This window comes from Euprymna scolopes, chromosome 22, assembly GCF_053919585.1.
Source record: "Euprymna scolopes isolate OS-2025 chromosome 22, ASM5391958v1, whole genome shotgun sequence".
Lineage (NCBI taxonomy): Eukaryota > Metazoa > Mollusca > Cephalopoda > Sepiida > Sepiolidae > Euprymna > Euprymna scolopes.
The window spans coordinates 104430303-104453160 of NC_136503.1; the positions used below are offsets into that span (position 1 = coordinate 104430303).

At 33.4% G+C, this 22858-nt stretch overlaps 1 protein-coding gene across 39 annotated transcripts in view; it reads left to right on the forward strand.

Annotated features, from left to right (window-relative positions):
* The window catches only part of LOC145243611 (tumor protein D54-like), a 298992-nt gene that overhangs the window by 274097 nt on the left and 2037 nt on the right, over positions 1–22858 (forward strand). For 18 of the 39 annotated variants that reach the window (XM_080106632.1, XM_080106631.1, XM_080106633.1 and 15 more), the window contains 2 exons: positions 4281–4325; positions 22697–22765. The exons of 9 other annotated variants lie outside the window; for them this stretch is intronic. In XM_080106632.1, the coding sequence (XP_079962758.1) occupies positions 4281–4325; positions 22697–22765 (114 nt within the window). The remainder of the gene's footprint in view (positions 1–4280; positions 4326–22696; positions 22766–22858) is intronic. 12 more of the 39 variants (XM_080106634.1, XM_080106635.1, XM_080106605.1 and 9 more) reach the window with 1 other exon arrangement.

The following is a 22858-nucleotide window of genomic DNA, read 5'->3' on the forward strand; positions in this document are numbered from 1 at the left end:
TGTAAATAATTTTAAAGGTTCTTGTCTAGAATTGCCCGTTTATTAAAAAAAAAAAATATCTGTATGATGGAGCGAAAATATCATATTCCAAAAATTACATCAATTGCTCAAACAGTCAAATGCTGCTAAATTGAACTTGGCATGATGTAGATACACAATATTAAAACAAAAGAAAAAACGAGCAAGACTCTCAAAACTATGTTGAAGAACTTTGTATCTCCATCGGGCAATTTGACCATCGAGCGAGGGTTAGTATTTAGTTCTCTCCCACTGCAAGAACTTAGACACCAGGGGTGGAAAATGGGATTGAGAAGTCAGAGCCCCAGAGGAGGGGCACTCTGACCTGCAAAAAGTGCCTGGGCAGCCTCAGGCGACTAGCAATAAACTAACCCCTTCTCAGAGAGAGAAGGCAAAGCCTGGGAAGATGGACCTTCTAGAACTGCACAGAACTTTTACACCCACTGCAAAATCAACAGGGACCGGATCATTATAGGAATGGTCTAATCTCTGTTGAGTTTTGAGGGCCCAGGATAAAGACCCCTAGCATTGAGCGAGGGTTATTATCCATCAACATGATCAGTAATATTGATTCCTGCGGGATTTCATATGGCAACACAATCTCTTTGAGATTCCAAACTTATTAATTTTCGTCTTGCGATAACAAATTGATAAAAACTGTGAGAATCTTCAATATTTTTCGTTTGTTTTTCAAGTCATCTTAAGATGTCTCTTTTTTTCCGCAAGCCGAAGAAGTCGATGGTCCCCGACCTTTTTTTTATTTAAAAAATTAAAAAAAAAAATTTTAAACATGTTTTCAATAACTCTTAAAACAAAAAAAAAAGGCACAAAATGTTTTCAATAATTCTTAATTAAAATTTTTTAATATTTTCAATAATTCTTAAAAAAAAAAAAAAAAAAAGGCACAAAATGTTTTCAATAATTCTTAATTAAAATAAGATCACAAAAAAAAACTTTTCAATGATTATTAAATAAAAAAAAGAACAATCGGAAAAAGGTAATTAAAAAACGAGTTCATGCACAGGGAAGATATAGGCATGAAAGAAAAAAAAAAGCAAAGGACATAATTTGTCTTGTCACTGCTTCTGGTAGCAGACACACTGGAAGTTAGGAAGTATGTTAGCTGACTGTTACCTTTTCTTGAACTATCACTAATTGTTAATTAGCAATAAAGAGTACAACATAATACAGTGACTAGTTTTTAAATGCTGAGAAAATTGACCTTTTTCTAAATATTAACTACAAAAATGTATGTACACCGTAGACAACAAAACAAGAACTGTACATGCTTCATTAGGAATAAATGCTTGAATCCCATCAACTGGCCCTAAGATTTTTTTTATTTTTTTATTTGTGTGAACGATTATTACATTTTGCTTAAACTTTTCTTTAACTTACTGGAATATCTTCTTGTACCCTTTAGGGGTGCAAGCACTCCAGGTTGGGAACCTCTGTAATAAGTTGCTTAAAAATTTTACCATTCATAAAATCCAAACCACAGAGTATTATTTTCATTAACAAATTTTTAATTAGTCAAATATAAATTAAAGTTAAAAAGGTGATATTTAAAGTTTTAAATTTAGTATATTCACAGTTCAAAAGACGATTGTTTTTTTTTTTTGTTTGTTTTTTTTTAGTAATTATTTCAGTCTGTTTTTTATCTTTGTCTGCATGTTTGTTTGATGTCAGCAATTTGAGTTTCGCTTTTGACTTTTCAATGTTGTCATATATTTGTAATTTTTGTTTTTAATGGAATGTTTTTTTTTTTGTTTTTCAATGTTGTACGTGCAATTTAGAAATGAGATCAAACTAAAATGGCTTCTCTTTTCTTTCACTCTTTTTCTTTTCTGCAAATATGATTGTGATAAGATGATCAGAAACTGACGACACGGCTTAACTGTACTACCTGGTTGCTACTCTTCTCTTTCCCTTTCTGCGAATATGTGTGTGTGTGTGTGTGGGTGTCGAGAAGATTGGAAAAAGGTTGCGTCTCTGAAGCTGTTCGTTCTATTATGACTGATAGAAGAAAACCTGAAATCAATAACAGATGCCCCCCCCTCACTCCTAAGTTATGAATCGCTGTATATCAAGGCCAGAAACCACTCGAAGATAAGGCTTTTAGTTTTTTTTGTTTTTTTTTGTGGTTGCTGTTGATTAGGATAAAAGTCAGGATAAAGAAAGCAACTTGGTAGAGTTATGGGTTTCATCACATATACCTGAAATAGAATATTGAACAAGAAACGGTATCGCCATCTTCCATAGAAAAGACCAACAAATGTGCATAAACGTTTATTCAAGGGAATGATAGAAAATAAGAATTGTTTGGCTTTAGTTGATAAAGTTATATCCTGGAGTTCCATCCTGGTAGGCCGTTTCTGGCAAAACTACAGCAGGATAATGCATGCTGTCATGATGCAATTAACGCTGGAACTGGTTTTTCTTTGAGCGTGCTTGTAATTGTTTCTTTTTAGAAGATTCCTTTCGACCGGATTTGGATCCCAGAAAATATTGACTGGAGTTAATCTAGTCAGTGTTGAGTTAACTTGAATTTGTGCAGGACATGACCCTAAAACTGTCTCAGGGCAAGATGACCGCTTCTACATTTCCCAACCATCCAAACATCTATATTTCCATGCGATGTACGATGCAAAACTGAATCCAATGGTGAGGCCCCAGCTTGCGGGTTTTGGGAAATGTGGAGCCACCCTTTAATTGCCATTGCTCCCAGGTCCACTCTGACCCGGAGTGGTAGTACCTGTTAGGGTCCCAACTATGGGTTAAATAGAAACTGACTTGAAAAAAAAACAAAAAACAAATATATTCTATTAAAAAAACTTTTATTCAAAATCACTGAATTCTGCATTAAATAACTTGAAAAGGGTTGATATGCCGTAAAACAAAAACAACCAACCAACCAATCCATGCGATGTATGATGCAAAACTGAATTCAATGGTGAGGCCCCAGCTTGCGGGTTTTGGGGAATGTGGAGTGGCTCCTTAGTTGCTACTATTCCTAGGTCCACTCTGTCTCTTGTGGTAATACCTGTCAGAATGTGTAGTAAGGAGCCCCGGTAGGAAGCCTGGGTGGAGAGAGGTGTTAAAAAAAAAAAAAGTCGTAGTAGGGAGGCAGGCTCGAACCCATAACGCGAAGGAGGAAAGGGTGAAAAAAAAACCCTAACGTTTTAGCTGATGCATCCATCGCAAAACCGGAAGTCGCAAGTGTTGGAATTAAGTGTAGTCAATCAAAGGGAGGTGATGACTGTAAAAATGTTGATGAAAAACCAACTCCTCCTTGTAGAAGGGTGAAGAAATTAATGTTTTTGCCCAATTTTTCAATATTTGTTGTATGAGAGACCGAACTTTAAAACGATACCGATTTTGTCACGTTCCACCGCGTCTGTCGGAAGTTTTTGCGAAACTTACAAACACACATTTTTGCCTTTTATATATTAGATTGACATGCTGTAAAATCCAACTATCCCTGCTCTATCGTTATTTCCATATTCAGAGTTCAAAATAGATTTCGTAGCCTAGTGGGGGGGGGGGGGGCATTTCTCTTCCCTGCAACCTCTTTCCCACAGAAGAGATGTTGCGAGCCTCTCTCTGCTTTATTGTTATTTTCGTGGCAAGTACTCGTCTGAGCTCCAATCTATTGGTCTCTCCTTACTAAACTTTCACAAAAAAGCACGCAATAATAATAATAATACCTACAGATATTATCAACAATTTTTCCCACTTAAATCTAAATATTCCATGAACAAAGTTTCTTTCCTAGAACTGCCTGCATGTGGATCACTGTTCCATTAACCTGCTTCCCAGCTGATTACAATATGGTAGCCTTCAAGTCCCATGTAAACAAGTTCTTCTTGAGTCGTTCCTTTGAATAACTTTAATTTTACTCAATCTACACCATTAATGATTACTAAACTACCACATTACATAATTTAACCTTTATCCTCGAGTGGCCTTCAGGCTTTGATAAGTGGTGACTGCCTTGTAAAAAAAAAAAATTGATTAGAGATTGTTAATAATGCAAAATGATTATGCAGCCTGGGTATGAATGTATGAACAAATTATTTTCTAGTGCAATGTCTTAATGGTTTCTCTTTTCTTTTCTTTTTCCTTTGATATGTGCATGTATTGACTTGTGGAATTCAGAGTGAAAAAAAAAACCTTGAACGGTTGGTATTTGATGTTGAATGTAAACTTGAGTCGTTCATTTTGGATTGACAGCATTTTTGTACCATTTCCATTTTTCTCAGGGTGCTACTGGATATTTTCTTGGATCTGCAACCACTCCCACAGAAGTGAGTAACTAGCACCTCAAGTTGGTTAGTGCATCTCCCCCCCCCTTTAATACGAATAGCAAACTTTTTTGAGTTTTTGTTTTTTAGCCCCCACCATGTACTCCAATCCTCCTTCTAGACTACCCATCCCCTACCTCCATCTCAACTAATCCATTGACGTTTCTGAATTTTTGAGATGAGGATTGGTTGGATTCATTGGACTACTGTTCTCATCTTGAGTGAGATTTTCTACAAAGATGTGACCTTTAACCTTCTTCAGGTGTATCTTGTCAAACTCGGGAATGTTTCTGTCGAACTCGGGAGTTTGGATGGAATTTTGAACGGAACCCTTTATTTATTCTATGGAGGAGAGGGGGGGGAACTGGGTAGCATGTTCTTGTTCCGTCAGCCATGACTGGATAGAAGTCCTAAGTAATACGTAGTTGTATTTTTTTGGTCGCCTACACTGAGGATTGAACCTTCAACCTTCAGGAGAATATTACTTTCGCAATTGATTTTTCCAGGTACTCTAACCACTGCGCCACTGCTCCTAATTGCTAATTACCTAGGACCTCTATCCAGTCATCTTACCTCTGGTGAAATAGATAAAGGGTTCCATTCGAAATTCCATCCAAATTCCTGAGTTTGGCGGAAACATTCCCAAATTCTACAAGATACACCTGAAGAAGGTCAGAGGTTACATTGATCGAAACGTTGTGAAAAATGACACTCAAGATATAAATCCAAATAATACGAATAATCGACACATTTTTATTAATGTGACTCTGCACAAGATTCGGATCCTTTCCCTCTCGTCCAGTCATCGTCTCTTCATTGCATAAACAAAAATAAACGGATTGTTCATAGCTTTATTTAATACTAGCAGGGGTGCCCGGCGTTGCTCAGGTGTTTGGAGGTGTATGCTGTGCAAAAAAAGCAAAAAAACAAAAAAAATGGTTAATTTTTTAAAACTTTGACCCCTATTATGACCCCTTAAAATTTATAGTTTCGGGCTCAAATCACTTTATTAAGTTAGATCCAGGTTCAAGGAACCTATATCTAAAATTTCAAGTGTCTAGACCCAAAATTGTCGGAGGAGTTTGGTAGAGTTCTTAAAGGTCAAATCGTTGAAATTTGACCCCTTAACAGCCAAATTTCTGGCTGACACCCGTCACATCGATTTTCCCAAATCTCAGTACCCGGTATTTCAAATTTCGAGTCTATAGACTAAAAATTGACAGAGTTATTGCGTAGGGAAATGTACACAGACAGACAGACACACAGACAGACACGTTCACTTTTATAGATATATAGATTGCATATGGCATTGAAAAGATCCAGTCGGATTAATAAATGGGTTTTATAGACAGAAAATATTTATAGAGTTTGAGAGACGATTTCTGTTACCTTATAATTTGCCCACCATTAAATTAAACATCATTTTTCTAATATATCGTTGTTCATAATCTACACTTAATAATAGATTATTTGATGCAAGCTTCTTTTTCAATGAACAAAATAACTAAGCCTGCTATCTAGGATATATATTTGAGTTATAGCTGTTAAAAAGGGAAGACTGAGTTTTTTTTTTTTTGTATCCATGGTAAAAAGGATGGAGGGAAAATATCAATGGAGGTAAAACAAAAAAAAAATTATTTGAATATATATTTTTTTTAATTGACCAAACCTATTCAAAGTAAAAGCTCAATAAATTCTAACATTAAAACATGACATATATAAGTAAAGAGTGTTACATTAAATTCAAGTAATCAAGTCTTGAGAAATCCAATATGGTTGATTATATTTAAATCCTGTTTTCGTTTCTAAGAATTAGGTTCTATGTAAGATGTATGCAAAAGTTTTTTTTGCGTATTTTTGTTTAAGGATTTGTTCCAGGTCTTCTGATAAGCTACATAAATTAAAGATCCTTGTGATTTCATGTTTATCCTTGGTTGTTCATTTGTGTGCTAAACGGTCGTTAAGTTACACTAAATTGTTTTTAAATTCAATAAGAAAAATATGAATAAAACTTTCTCATTAGAAGGAAACATACTATTGTTTATATATATATATATATATATATATATATATATATATATATATATATATATATATATATATATTTATATAGTAATTATGAAAATATGTGGCAGTATATATATTGTAATATACATTTTTATAACTTACTACCTAGTTCTACTTATGTAAACTGTTGAAGGAAATACTGAAAATTTATTCATAAAATTATATCTTCTTATATTAATTTATGTGATTAAATGAAATAGTATAATATATATATCTATATCCCCACTCCCTCTGCTTCACTGTTTTTTATTTTACAGTAGTATGATCTACTTCATACATGCAGTTTCATAAAATACTTTATGAGCAAAATCTGATTCCGCATTTTGTTGAGTCCTCTCCTCTGATGAGAAGAAAAATATTTCCTTCGAAACTCTGCAGATTAAGGACAATCCATTTTGTGTTTCCTTTTTTCAAAAATGAATGTTTTAACTCTTGCTAAAGTGTTTTTTTAACATATTTTACTAAATCCTACTTGGTGTATATATGTCTATATATATATATATATATATATACTATAAGGTAAAATTAAAAGCCAAGAACAATGCGAGATTTTTTTTATTTTATATAGAGTAAAATTAAATGAAAACAAAAGAAATAAATTTCTTTTTTTTGTTGTTTGTTTTTTCTTTTTCACACAAATTTTAACTCTAAACAACGTTAAATTTTTTTTTTCCTGTTGTATTCAATGGTGTTATAAATTATGAGATTTATAACACCATTGAATACAACAGGAAAAAAAAAATTTAACGTTGTTTAGAGTTAAAATTTGTGTGAAAAAGAAAAAACAAACAACAAAAAAAAGAAATTTATTTCTTGTTTTCATTTAATTTTACTCTATATAAAATAAAAAAAAAAAAAAAATCTTGCATTGTTCTTGGCTTTTAATTTTATCTTATAATTTTCTTCAACAATGCTTCAAGCAAACTACAATCTACTTATATATATATATATATATATATATCACATTAAAGGTATTCAAGAGATAAAACTCATGAATTAAAACGAGGTTGTTAAGAGTGCTCAATAAAGAGCCTTTGGTTTTTAATAAACCAATCGTTCCAAAACATTAGCATGTTCAGTGTAGCAACTATTTAATATTCGTCTATATAAAAATATATATATATATATATATATATATATATATATAGTTTAGATTTGTGTCATCATTGTCCAGAAAGACAATTTGTAAATATAACAATTCAGTTTAATTTTAAATATTTCATTTTTTTTTTTTTTTTTTAAAATTATCAATAATTTAGTTAATAAAAAATATGATTTGGCAACAAAATAAAATAATGTTTCAAAATATAAAAAGGATGATGGAGGCGGAAATTAAAGATTCTTATGCAATGCCAGGTAGATGTAGCCAACGTTGAGGAGTCCGGGGTTTTGGGAGAAGTTAGAGTCAGACTTGTGGGAATGCAAGGAGTCAGTCAGACTTTTTAACCTCTAAAAAACCAATTGTTTAAATATTGGCAGACTTTAAAAAACAAGAGTTGGAAGTTTTGATTGGACTCTATGCATTTTGGCACCACATACAGGTCTCGATATATCGACGAGTTCATAATAAAAGTTACTTTTTTTTTTCTAAGAATTTATGACTATTAGGTTACCAACATCTACAATTGGATTATTTTTTTGCTTATTCTTCATGAGAAAGTGATTCTAGAAACAAAAAAATATTGACATTTATGGAAATACTAGCCTGGATGCCCAGCGTTGCCCAGGTGTTTGGAGGTGTGTGTTGAGCAAAGAAAGAAAAAGTGGTAGTAGGCGGACATGCTCGAACCCGTACCGCGAAGGAGGAAAAGTATGTGAAAAAAAAAAAAAAAAAACGTGGCATCTTTGCTGTTGCGTCCATTGCCAAACCGGAAGTGACGAATGTTTTAATTAAGGCTAGTCGATCGAAAAGAGGGGATGACTTTCGAAAATATTGGCGAAAAAAGCACACACCCCCCCCCTCCCTGTAGAAAAGTTCCCAGTTGAGGGTGAAGGAATTAATGGTTTTAGCCAATTTTTCGATATTTGTCGTTCGAAGGGTCGAGCTTCAAAACGATACAGATCTCGTGAAAATCCGTTGCTTCTGTCAAAAGTTTTAGGCAGGCATACAAACATACATATATTTAAACAGACAGGTGAGATTTATATATAGATTTTATTTACTTCATAGACATGTATATTTTCTGTCTTCTTGCCAATAAAAATAAATTCATTAAATATTCTTTTAAAATGTTTAATATCTAGTTAATGCAGACACCCAAATGGCTAGAAGTATAAACATTCAGTGATTTGATGCACAGATACCTTGCAAAGGTCACCTGTACACACAGCAGATGAAACTATATTTGTTTGCTAAATAAACAAGACTGAAAGCCATGATCTGTAGGGGCATGGTTAAATTGAAGGATTGAAATGAATGTTATATTTGTGGGTGTTCAAAACTGTTATACAAACTAGCCCAAATTGAGATTGTGAAAAAAAAACAGCTGACTAGTAAATCTAAGCGATCAATTACTGTCAACTGTCGTCTTCAACTTTCTCTCTGACTCTGCTCGGACGAACACTGAAAATATTATAATTTACAAAACATTACAAATTTTTTCTTTGGATCAAGGTATATTTTTTCTTGTGCATTAATCCTGAACAGACAGGGTTGGCAATGTTCACATGACATGATCCGAAACTCGACTTTACGAAGATGTTTGTACAGGATGTTGATCATTTCATCATCAGTTTTCTTTTCGATTTCTTCCTGGTGGTTTCTAACGCAAAGTCAAGTATCACGATAATGTTGTCGTTGACACTTAGCACAAGTTCAAGCAAACATCTTATTATCTTGATATCAATTGGTGTGATGCCGTAGCACGTTCGGATGTCTTTATCACAAACGTGGTTGAATTGCGTAACTCCAGACATTCAGTAGAGCTTTTTTGCTTTTTATAATGTTATAAATTTTGCCCCACCTTTCTTGTTGTCGGTAATGGATATCTTTTATGTGGATATAAAATTAGATAAGATTTTTTTTTTTTATGACATTCAATCTTTACAATTTTTTTACCAAATGAAATGATAAACATGTGCAAATATCGCCGCTTATGCATTGTATGGTACTTAGGCAAGGGAAATAACTCTCATTGACTAAGCGATTTAACTTTTTCTTTTTTTTTTTCATTTTTTTTTTTTTTTTTTTTTTTTTTTCTTCCGGAAGAAGATTTAGGATGCTAAAATCACTGCAGCTTAAAGAATTGTACTTTTGAATGTTTAATATCTGACATTAGTCACAGAGAAATTGGAAATGTTATTAACCCTTTAAAGCTAGAATTTTTTTTTATGTAATAAATTTTTAATTATGAATGTATGTTCTTCTTGGCGCAAGAGAAGGGGATAAAAGAAAAAAAGAATCGCAAAATCTTGAACCATTAATAAACCTGTATTTTGAAGACCAGTTGGGCTGACAAGCGATAAGAGTAAGAAATATTTCCTATACAGGCGTGTTTTTTTCTTTTTTTTAAGACTACTTGAAAGTACAATTTGGCGTTAAAGGATTAACGAAAACTACAATTACTTTTTTATGTAACAGTTTCTAACAAAAAATTATATCTTCAAAATTACAATTGTTACTAAGCTTATGAACTTTGTTACAGTTGCAGAAGACTTGAAAATGTTATGAACGAAAACTACAATTACTTAGTTTTTTTTGTAGTTTTCTTTTATACCATTTTCAATTCTTCTGCAACTTTTGTCTCATTTTCAACATTTAAAAAAAAAAGTACAATTTTCCTAAATTGAATAAAATAAAAAAAACACATCCAGTGTGCTTTGAAAGTCAAATCACAACGTAATATTAGGAAAATAAACAAATATTTTACTTGTTTGAAATTTATCATTTAAATATATTTTGGAGCCAAACTCCATCATCAGTAGGTCCTGCATATGACTTAAAACTATATCCGATGGTGAGGCCCCACCTTGCGGGCCTTGGGGAGTGTGGAGCGACCCTTTAATTGCCATTGCTCCCAGGTCCACTCTGACCCGGAGTGGTAGTACCTGTTAGGGTCCCAACTATGGGTTAAATAGAATTCGACTTAAAAAAACAAATATACTCCATTAAAAATCGTTCCTCAAAATAACTAGATTCGGCATTAAATAACCTGAAAAAGGTTGATATGCTGTAAAACAAAAACAACCAACCAACCATCATCAATATTTTGGTTTCTTATTTTTTTTTTTTCTACTTCTTTCTTGCCATGTTGTAAAGTTGGAGAATGAAAAGTCTGTTTGTAAAGAGCCGCGCATTGTATCTCAGCGGTTGCGTTTTGAAATGTTGGACCAGTGCATATGCAGCACAAGAATAACGTCAAGGATGTGAATTCAATATAGAAACATTGATTTAATTTGAATAAAATAAAATACACATCAAGTGCACTTGAAAGCTAAATTACAACGTAATATTAGGAAAATAAATAAATATTTTACTTGTTTGAAATTTATAAAATTTATAACATAAATATATTTCGGAGCTAAACTCCATCCTCAGTATATTGTTTATTTTTCTGATATTATGTTGTGATTTGGCTTTCAAGCGCACTTGATGCATATTTTAATTTATTCAAATTAAATCAACGTTTCTATAATGGAACTCCCACCCTTGACGTTTTTCTTTGTGTTTTTAGCATCTCAAATTCTCTGAAAAAAAAAAAAAAAGGCAAATCTCTTGAGTTAACAAGAATTATTTCCCTTACATCAGTACTGCACGCTACATGGGCTTCCCAAAATCTTTCAATGAACCACACATGCACACAGGTTTTGCATCTTATGATAACTATATTAAGTTTTTTGGGGGTTTTTTTTAATCATATCCATCAATTTCATCAATTTCCAATTAAATCCCAATTATATTTTGAAATTTTTTAGATGAAGATTGCTAATTAGTTTTATTCTGATTACTATTCTCATCTATCTGGATACATATCAGTTGATTTAATCTCTGCCACGCCCTTCAGGTACATCTTGTCGAATTCAGAAACCTAATTAACGATCGCAGGAATCAATACAGCATTTCAAATTGAACCCTTTATTTGATCCACGAGGGTAGATTTTTTTCGTTCTGTCTGCCATCCCAAGGTGAAAGCATCAATTATATTAATTATCATTGGTTGTAGTAAGGATTGAACTTAAAAACTGATGTTTAAATACACATATCATAGAAATCAGTAGTCATTTGTTCATTTCATATGAATCAAATGATTTTGTTGTTGGTATTGGTTTCCCTGATATCTTTCTAGTGAGAATTCTTTCTAGAAAAATATTGGGTACTTATAGGAGGGACTACATGAAGGTTGCCAACACCTGTATAAATAAAGCAGTAGATGTGTGTGAAAATATTTAACTGATAAACTTTTAAATTACTCATCACATAACACTGAAATTAACAGGAACTAGTAATCATTATCCCATTGACTACTGTACACTCAATAACCCTTATCCGCGAGTGGCCTCCGGGCTTTGATAAGTCGTCACTCCTATGTAAAAAAAAAAAAAAAAAAAAAAAAAAAAAAAATCATACACCAAGGATGGTTCATAACTAGTAAAATTTTTGTTTGGATGAATATCAGCGAGTTGAAATGCAAAAATGTTTATTTAAACTTGCCGATATATTTCTATTATTTGTTTCTGCAAAATTCTGCTAAATTCAGTTCATTTCTTCAAGTTGTTAAGTATTAAATTTTTCTTAACTATATCTTAATAGCTACATCGGTAGGAGACGCGACTGGAGCACTGAAGGTTTTGGTTTTGATTCTGGCTGATGGCACCTAAGTCAATTTTTATTTTTTTAACTTTTGAAATCATTAATATATATTAGGTACAATATAATAATTAATAGAGAATTGGTTCTGTAATACTAAATACAAAATCTGCATGAATTAAAATATATTTAAGTATATTTTACGATCCGGCAATACCAAGTGCCCCCAGCTAGTACTAAGTGTTTTTGTGGGACAAATTGAATTCGTGTCTAAGTTTTTGAGATGAGAATTGGTTATTCGTATTATTTGGATTCTTCAGACTACTGTTCTCATCTTGAGTGTCATTTTCACAATGTTTCGGTCGATATAACCTGCGATCTTTCAGGTGTATTTTGTTCGTAAGGACTTGTGGCACGGTAGTTAGAGTACTTGGAAAAATCAATCGTAAAAGTTATATTTCCTGAAGATTGAACGTTAAATTCTTAGTTTGTGCAATTGAAAAATACAATTGTGAATTATTTAGGACCTCCATCCAGTCATGGCTGATGGAACGAGAGCATCCTACCTCCATGAAGTAAATATAAGGTTTCATTTAAACTTGTCCAAATTCGCAAATTGAACAGAAACATTCCAAAGTTTGAAAAGATACACCTGAAGAAGGTCGGAGGTTATATCGATCAAAACGTTGTGAAAATAACACTCAAGATGAGAACAGTAGTTTGGAGAATCCAGATAATACAAAACTGGATTCAAACTTGGCACACCTAAGTTGTCAGTCCATGTCGTTAACCACTTAGCCACCTTCCAGTAAGTTGTAATTCTGCCTATGATAGTCATGATTATCTTTAAGGTTCACAAAAATTGTGCAGTTAGAATTGGACATGTGGCCTAACAGATAACCTTGTTTATTAAAAATGAGGTTTAAGTGACTGTTTTGTTACAGGTTATTGATGCCTGCATTCAGTCTCAAGAGACAATGGATACCCTCTGTAAGGGTAGTTGTGCATGTAATAGTGAGGATTGCACAATGTTTAACCATACCTCTCCAGAATCGGCACTGCTTGGATCCAGTGGCAAGGAGAGGCCCAAGACTGACAATTTTAGTTAAGTTTTTTTTTTTTTTTTTTCTATCCTTATATAGTTGAATTCTATTTTGTAATTGTGAACTTTTTAGATGTCGGATTATGTAGGTGCTAAGTCTACGATAAGTTGAATTAGTTTTTTTTGGGGGGGGGGTAAACTGCAATTTTAATTTTATTTTTACATTTTTTTAATCAACTTTGTAATTAATTCTTAGAACTATAAGAAAGTGCTCAATACTATTGTAGAGCAAATATACTTTTTATTCCCATGTTATCTGCTTAGTTACATATGTTTCGGTTACCAAATCGTATCAACGATCCAGTAACTTCATCAGACTTTACAGAAATGGCAGGGCTCTACAGAAAAATTTATTTTTATTTGACCTTTAACAACTAAATATTTTTGTTTACTAGCCAAATAGAAAAGTTACTAGCCAAACCCACATGATTTTTGGAATATGACATCTTTGTTCCATGATGAGTACATACATCATAAAGATTTTTCTGTATTTTTTTAAATAAATGTAATTCTAAAATATACAACAATTTTTATGTTGATACTTGAAGGTATAAACATTTTAATTTCTTCAGGTGTTTTTTTTTTTTAAACAGTCTTCATTAAAAAAAAAAAAAAGAGTATATTGATCTATTAAACTTTTATTGTTTAAATAATTTAACTTTGTTCGTTTTATGAAAAAAAAAAGTTGAAAAGATATTTTTCACTCAGTAGTGAGCTTTGGAAGATTGTCAGTGAAAGAAATACAATCGCCAAAAGATAAGCGTTTCATTATTTTTAGTTGCCACTTTGCAAATGTGACTGTTTCACTTGCAATGTAGAGCCCTGAATGGTTATTGTGATTAGAAAAACGATATTAGAAGAAGCATAAAAAAAAAAATTGAAAAGGGGGGTGGGGTCTCAATTCTAATTCGACAACAGTTAAGTTTTAAGATTTAATAAACATTGGAAGGTGGTAATGGGGCGAGGGGAAGTTTAAAATATTTAACTAGACACGGATAGGAATATAAGAAGGGAGGAGAGAGAGAGAGAAAAGAGGAAAAAGAAAGGTGCAAGATAGGTAAAACTTTGAAGGCGGGGGTAGGAGGGAGAGAAATATATATATATATATATATATATATATATATATATATTGGATTTGAGCTTGGTACACCTAGGTTGTTAGTCTATAGCGTTAACAATTTACCCACCTTTCAATAAATCGTAATTCTGCCTATGCTAGTTTCGATTATGTTTAAGACTCACAAAATTTGTGCAATAAGAATTGGACTCGTGGCCTAACAGATAATCTCATTTATTAACAATGAGATTTAAGTGACTGTTTTACTACAGGTGATTGATGTCTTCGCTTAGTCTGAAGATACAATGGATATTCCCCCCCCCCCTCCGGAAGGGTGGCTGTGCAAGCAATTGTGAAGCAAGGGTTATGCAAGCCCCAACCACACCTCTCCTGAATCAGTGGCAAGGAGAGGCCCAAGACTGACTAGAAACAATGCCAAGATTAGTACATATCACATACAGCACACAGAATTCCCAAATGGTCACCCATTTTTGTACTGACCAGGCTCAACATTGCTTAACTTTGGTGATCTAACGGGAACTGGTGTGTCAACGTGATTATGCTGTATACTACAGGAGATAAGAACGAAGAGTAAGATAAAAAGGAACATTTTCTACTCGGTTATGACTGATAGAACAAGGACAATATACTTTTGAGGATTAAATAAAAATGTTCTCTTTAAAATTCTGTGAAGGTTTCAGGGGTTTGATATAAAGATTCCTAAGTTTGAAAAGATGAATCTGAAGAAGATCAGAGATTACTTCAGTCGAAACGTTGCGAAAAACTAACATTGAAGATGAGAATAGTAGTACAACTGATATAAATTCTAGTCGCACTAACCTTCTGCTTCGAAATCAGTATTAAAACTTTTCTTACTAAAGGTGGAGTTTCTTTACAGCGAACATGTTTTAACCCTTTTCTTTTCTCTTTTTCTTTACTTTTAACTTTGGTTTCTAAATCTCCTGGGTTTTTTGTTTCGACCGAAAAGAAAGTGAGAAGAAACTGAGAGAGCATTTTATGATTGTCAAAAAAAAATTTTTTTCTGATAAAACACAGCAAATCATTTTTTTTTTTTCTGATAAAACACAGCAAATCATTTTTTTTTTTTCTGATAAAACACAGCAAATCTTTTTTTTTTTTCTGATAAAACACAGCAAATCATTTTTTTTTTTTCTGATAAAACACAGCAAATCATTTTTTTTTTCTGATAAAACACAGCAAATCATTTTTTTTTCTGATAAAACACAGCAAATCATTTTTTTTTTCTGATAAAATAACCAATCATTTTTTTTTTTTCTGATAAAACGCAACAAATCTTTTTTGCATTTATTCCAAGCAGCAGTAGACACTGTACAAGGTATTTCTCCCTGTCCACTGTTAAAGGTTTGGTCAGGATAAAATCTGATTGCCTCGAAATATTAGTGTAAGATATCTAACCATTCTTGTTTCGGCTATCCTCACTGCCTTTTCACAATAGCATCCATTCTAATTTTCGTTTCTGTGATCGTGTTGCCTTTTGCACACATTACATTCAATTCAATAAATTCGACAAAAAAAAAAAGTAATAATTATACTTCATTCGACATGTAAGGAATGAGTGGTGTCGAAGTTCCTGCATTGTTGTTCATGTGTAACAGCCGTAGGATTGCCAACTAGCAAAAATATTAGCAGCAGCAGCTATGCACATATGCAAATGAAGCAAGTGTGCATGTGCTGACGTTACTGGAAGGAGGAGACAAAAGGCAGGAAAAAAGGACAACATGTGGTTAAGCGAAGGAAGCGATTAGACATGTTTTGTGTGGCAGGAGAGAAAATGTGCCGTGTGGTCGAAAAACAGAAAGGTATGTTACCACTGGTCAATGCTGGTTAACGGGTCCTCCTAGTTAAATAATAAAAGAACGATTAGAAAAACGTAATAAAAGGACAGTACATGTACAGGGGAGATATAAGCGTGAGAGAAAAAAATGCAAAGGAACTGATTTGCCTTGTCACTGCTTCCGGTAGCAGACTCACCAGAAGTTAGGAAGTATGTTAGCTGACTATAACCAAATACATAAACAACCGAAAAGTTGAATCAAAATGGACAAACGTTAAAATCAAAATGAGGCAGATTTTTAATAGTAAAAAAATTATGAAAGAAAAAACGCTTACTGTATGTTTTTTTATGACAATTTGTTTATTTTGATGAAATACTATTTTATTTTTAATTTTTTTTTTTTTTTTTTTGTAAGAAAGATATAAATTAAGATTGTTGAAAAAAAAAAACTACTTGCATAACGTTTCTAACTTTTGAGATGAGGATTGATAATTTGTATTTTATTTGTACTGTTCGGACTAAGGATTAATCTACTGTTACCACAGTAATTTATCACTGGTCAATTTTACTTAACAAAATACACACACACACACACACACACACACACACACACACACACACACACATCAAATATTTGTTTTGTTGTGAAATTAACCAAAAGAGTTGAAATTGTGTCAAACAAAATTGAACATGCTCTCGTGCATACAGACACGTGTGTGTACGTAATATCTCTCCCTTTCTAAACAAAAGACTCAGCTCTAATTTTCTGCTGCTTCTAATTCCCTAACTCCAGGCTTCCTCGTTATCAATTTACTAACCCTGTAACTTCCAAATTAAAATGTCACTGAGTAATTTGTCAGTTAAACTGTTGAAACGTTTTCTTTCCCTTTCGTCGTCTTTGGATTTTCTTTGTGACTTTCGCTACAGTTTTTGAGAAAAAAAAAAGTATTTTTCTTTTTTTCATCTGTTGACTTTCCGCTGGTTTTGGATTTTCCAACTTCAAGGATCGCCCCTTTTAAGGAGACGAGGAAAGGATTAAATTATTTCGAATCTCTGTCTTTTTCTTCAAAATATTTGAATTTGTTCTTCCAACTTGCATGCGTATTCTAACATTTTCTTGTGTCGAGGTTTGAAGTGAAGATCTGTTTCTCGGGACTTGTTTTTCCATTGATGTCGTCTTTGAGAAATTCTAATGCCGTCTCTTGTTTTAACTTGTCATCTTATTGTCATTTTTATTTTAATATTTAAACTATTTTTTAGTCATTAAAAAAAAAAAATTTTACGTTAAAAACATTGTTTTTAATAAATTTTTTTTGTTTAGAATTCCTCCTAATATAAAAAAAACAAGAATAAAGAAAAATGTGTATGATGTCCATACCCAATGACAAAACAAAAATATCACATTCCAAAAATCATAAATTAATCAATTAGTTTTATTTTTGTAAAACAAAAATCATTTTAAGCTATTAATGTAGGCATTACAACATAATTGTTGCAAGTTTGAATTGAGTTATCTCCCTTAGCTATTTTTTTTCAAAATGGCGGACAAGACAACCATTTTTCTGCTACTTATAAATTTGTTTTCTTTTTTAAAAATAAAACTAGTTGATCAATATAAGTGATTTTTTGTAATATGATATTTTTGTTTTATTACGGGTACCTACATCATACAGATTTTTCTTTATTTTTGTGAACATCAGGGGAATTCTTAACAACAATAAACATTTAATTTTTTAAAAATTTCAATTTTTGGTGATTGTGCAGTATAGTTAACAAAATAAAAAAAAATGTGAAAAAAAATAGACAACAAATAACTATTACCAAATGCAAGAAAATGTGCTTTTCTACTTATCTCTATAATTTTCATAATGTACAATTCTGTTTGCAGATTAAGGTTATCCTTATATGCACTAAATGTGACCCTTGTCTAAGATTTATATTATCCATAAATTTTTTATTGTCACTTTTACTTGACCAAGCCAGTGTGCTTTATGAGGTGGATGACAATTATGCTGGAACTTGCTTTGATATAATGCAAAGCATTTTTAAATAAAGAACTTAAAAACGGTTTCAGTATGTTAAAGATATATAGATCTGTTGAAAATTAAATATTTAACCGATTCGTGGGAATTACGAGAGGCGTGCAATAAGTAATGCCCCTGACTCACTTCCAGTTGTCTGATCTAGCTGAAATTTTGCATGTGCAATGATTTATATCTCTACGGGTTATGTGGATAATTACAGCTCTGAACTAATTGTGGTTTCTGTTTTACAGGTGTTTGAACTGAGTCAGGTTTGAAATGGAGCCTGTTGAACGTCGAGGTTTTTGTATTTGAAAGGATGCACACCACAGGAGACTTTTGATGAAATGAAAGAAACTTATGGTGATAATGCCCCATCATATGACCTTGTAAAACGCTGGCATCGTGAATTCAAACATGGCCGGAAGTCTGTGGAAACAGCTCTCAGACCTGGTCACCCCCTTTCTGCCATTGATGAGGTATCTGTCCGTCAAGTTGACGCTGCCATTTTGGAAGATCGGCGCATTACTATTTGCCAAATAGCCCAAGATGTCAAGATTAGTACAGGGTCTGTAGAAACTATCATTCATGACCATGTGCATAAGGTGTCTGCCAGATGGATTCCCAAGTTGCTCACACCATTCCAGAAGCAAGAATGCGTCGAGTGCTCGAGGATGAATTTGGAGATGTACCAAGAATATGAGTCAAAGTTTTTCAAAAGACTGATTACACAGGATGAAACCTGGGTCCATCACTATGATCCAGAGACCAAAGCCCAATCAATGCAGTGGAAGCACTTGGACTCACCACCTCCAAAGAAGGCAAGGGTGCAGCCCTCCATTGGCAAGGTCATGCTCACAGTCTTCTGGGACCAGGATGTAGTGATGACAGATTTCCTGGCAAAGGGTACCACAATTACAGGAGCCTATTATGCTCCACAGATCAGAAGCATGGGCGTGTGGTTATGAAATCCTTCCCCATCCTCCCTACTCTCCTGACCTTGCACCCTTTGACTTTCACCTCTTCCCAGCCATGAAGTTGTTTTTGAAAGGAAAGCGTTTCCCAGATGATGCAGCCTTGATTTCTGGGGTGTTCTACAAAAACGGTCTTCAGAGCTGCATCAAACGATGGGAGAAATACATAACTCTGGGTGGTTCCTATGGAGAGAAAGACTAATAACTGTGCCAAGTTTCGTTGCCCTACTGCTATGGGAAGTGGGTCAGGGGCATTACTTATTGCACACCCCTAGTATTAGTTGCATAACATTTTCTGGTGCTTCTTTAGAATTACTTATTAAAAAAAAAAAAAATGCACAGAAAAATCTTTATAGTGTTTGTACTCGTCACAGAACGAAGGTGTTATATTCCAAAACTCATGTAAATTAATCAAGTTTTTTTGTTTTTAATTGAAGAAAATCAAATTTTACGATTTTTAGCAGTTAAGTATTTTTAGCAGCCATTGATGATCTCTTATGGAGAAATAGAAAAATCTTGTTAGTCTAATAGTTGTTCGCCCTTAAATTTTAATGTATCCAAAAAATATATGGTGCAATATATGATGCCTACTGCCTGTCTCATCAGCTACTGATAAAATTTGATTTTCTTAAATAAAAAAAAATAAAAAAACTTTATCAATTAATATGATTTTTGGAATATGACATTTTTGATCTGTAATAAGTATGTACATCATAAGTATTTTTTTTCTGTATTTTTGTTTTTTAAAATAAATGTAATTCTAAGTAAGAACTAGTGTTGGGACGATTAATCGGAATCTGAAAAATCAGAACTTTTGGGGGTATCAGAATCGGAAAAATTTGTGCCTATTTTCCAATGTCAAAAACGATTCCACTAGTTGTCTTTTTTTTTTTTTTTTTTTTTATTTATTTTTTTTTTTTTTATTATTTGATTTTGTTTGAAACAAAATCTTCCACTTCTGGTAGTAATAATAAATATTTATTGATTTTAAAATACCACTAAAACTAAAGTCTCCCCAAAAATTTATTTTTAAGGCAGAGAAAATATCGGCACATTAACCGTGTATTTTATGGTAATCGGGGCGGGGGGGGGGATAACAATTTTATAGTTAAATATTTAGAGATTTATAAAGAATCAGAATCGGGAATTTAGTACAGAATCGGGGGGGAAAAATGTTGGAATCATCCCATCACTAATAAGAACCCATTTTCCTTAATGACTAATCGATAAACCAAATAAGTCATTTTATACATATGCAGATTTTTATACGTGCTTGTGTTTTATTTTCTTGTTGGGCACCACTGTTTCTCTTTATCGCATTTACTTCATTGTCACTTTTCTTCGTTGTCGCTGTTCCGTGAGTGGCCGTCGATCATCTAGTCTGTTTAACTAAGATGAATAAAACTAGTTTTCATGATGAAATACACAGACGTTTGCTGAATGTTCTTCAAGGTTTTATTTGCAGAGAATTGACTAAGCAGAAAAAGACTAATGTTATCGTAGCTAGTTATTTATGTTTTAAATTTAATTTTCTAACTTAACAAAACGAGTGATGCAGACAGACAGACAGCGAGGTAACATCCGCTGAGATTATCAGTTTTCTATGAGGTGCCTTCAATAAGTTTTTAGACTTTTTTGTATGACACTTTTATTGATAGTACACACATGAAACTCTAGTCATCTTCCAAGTAATCTCCTCCGGCTGCCATGCACTTGTACCGTTCCAACAACTTTTAGAAGGCCGCATGGAAGTCCTCTTGTGTGAACATGTCAATGACCCTTTCGCAGCCTCTTTCATCTCCTCAATTGTCTCATAACGACAACCTCTAAGGTTTTCCTTGAGTTTATTGAATAACCGAAAATCACAAAGAGCAAGGTCTTGACTATAGGGAGGATGAATAACTGTCTTGATGCCCATCTTGTTGAAATAGTTTGTGACAAGGATGGAACACCCTTGGGACAAACTTTGCGCTAATCTTTCGCATCTTCAGTTCCTTGTGAATGCAGCTGCCACACTGAAAAATCAAACTGTGCAACTGAAACCACCGTCAATAATTTTCCCCACTCCTTATCTGTGCCTAAATCAAAACGTAGATTCCATGAACAAAGCTTCTTTCTTAGAACTGTATGCCTGTGGAACCCTGTTCCGCTTGCCTGTTTCTCTCCCGGCTTCAACCTGGATGTCTTCAAGTCTAACACAAACAAATTCCTGATGACAGCCTCTAGGGTTTTCTTTGAGCTTAGGGAATAACCAAAAATCACAGGGAGCAAAATTTGGACTATAGGGATGGTGAGGGACTGAATTGATGCCCACCTTGGTCAAATAGTGTGTTACAAGGATGAAGTTGTGGACTGGTGCATTCGCACAAATCTTCCACGTCTTCAGCCTCGCGAATAATTGTGTACAGTTCCCACACTGACATCAAACTGTCCACTTATTGTCTCTATAGACACACGATGGTCCTTATCCATGAAATTCTTTATTTGGCCAATCAACTCTGGTGTTCTGACTTTTTTACTATACCAATGACATACTAAAGTTTCAAGAGTCTACGACAGTTTTAAATGCCTGTACAGAAAACGTCTGGAAACTTATTTAAGTCACCTCGTAATTGTTTGAGTTTTAAACTTAACTTTCTAACTTAGCAAAATTAGTGACGCAGAGGGATAAGTCGGTAATATCCACTGAGCTCATCAGCTTTCTACATGATTGGTTGTGGCTCTTTCCCATGGCTTCCACTAAGAGAGACTAACTTTAGTTTTCTTCTGCTCCAAAAATGTGACGTCATTTGTTATCAGATTACTCCCATTTTTCCTACAGCGTTTGACATCTGCTCCCTGTCTCAACCTCACATCATCCATTTCTGGGTATGATTCTGTTTGCAGATTAAGGTTATCATGACATGCACTAAGTGTGACCTTTGTCAAAATTCACACTAGCTAACTTAATCGCTACTGACGTGGAGTCACTAATATGAGGGTTGTTCCAAAAGTAAAGCTTTCTTTTTTTTCTTTTTTTTTTTTTTTTTACACAAAAAGTTGTAAAGTTACGAAGATTCCAATGTTTGTAACTCAAAAAGTTGAAGAGTTACAAAGATAGGAGTGGTACTATTAAAATGAGCGACCTTTTGTGCTCCAGAATTTATTTTTCTACATAGTCACCACCATTCTCAATGCACTTTTGCCAAGAATTCGATGACTCATCTCTGCTTCATGAGTGGTGTTGCTTTCTTTGAGTTTCACACCATCAATATCTGCAATAGAGAGATGAAACTTTCAGTTCACAAATGTACAGGTCCAGTCATCATAAAAATGTAATTTGCAATCCACTTCGATCCGTTCAGGTGGAATAAAAACCATAGGAGGCATTACCTTTGGAATCCCCTTGGTATTCAGATTGATAGAAGATTCATTTTTCTTGCATTTGGTAAAAGTTATTTGTTGTAATTTTTTTTACCCTGCCTCCCCCCACCTTTTTTTTTTGTTAACTATATTGCACAATTGTCCAAGTTTTTATTTTAATTTTTAAAGAACGTGAATATTTCTTATTATTGTGTTCATTTGCTTATGTTTCTCTTATGAATGTGTCAGTTAGTTGACTATGTACCCACTGACAGCAATGATGAAGCCCAGTTAGGGACCAGGATGCTAATTTACAAGGTAGGCAGACTCTCCGCTCACCAATTTGTAAATTATGTGCAACGCACCAGTCAAGGTCTTTACTCGACTTATTGAACATATTTATTTTCATTT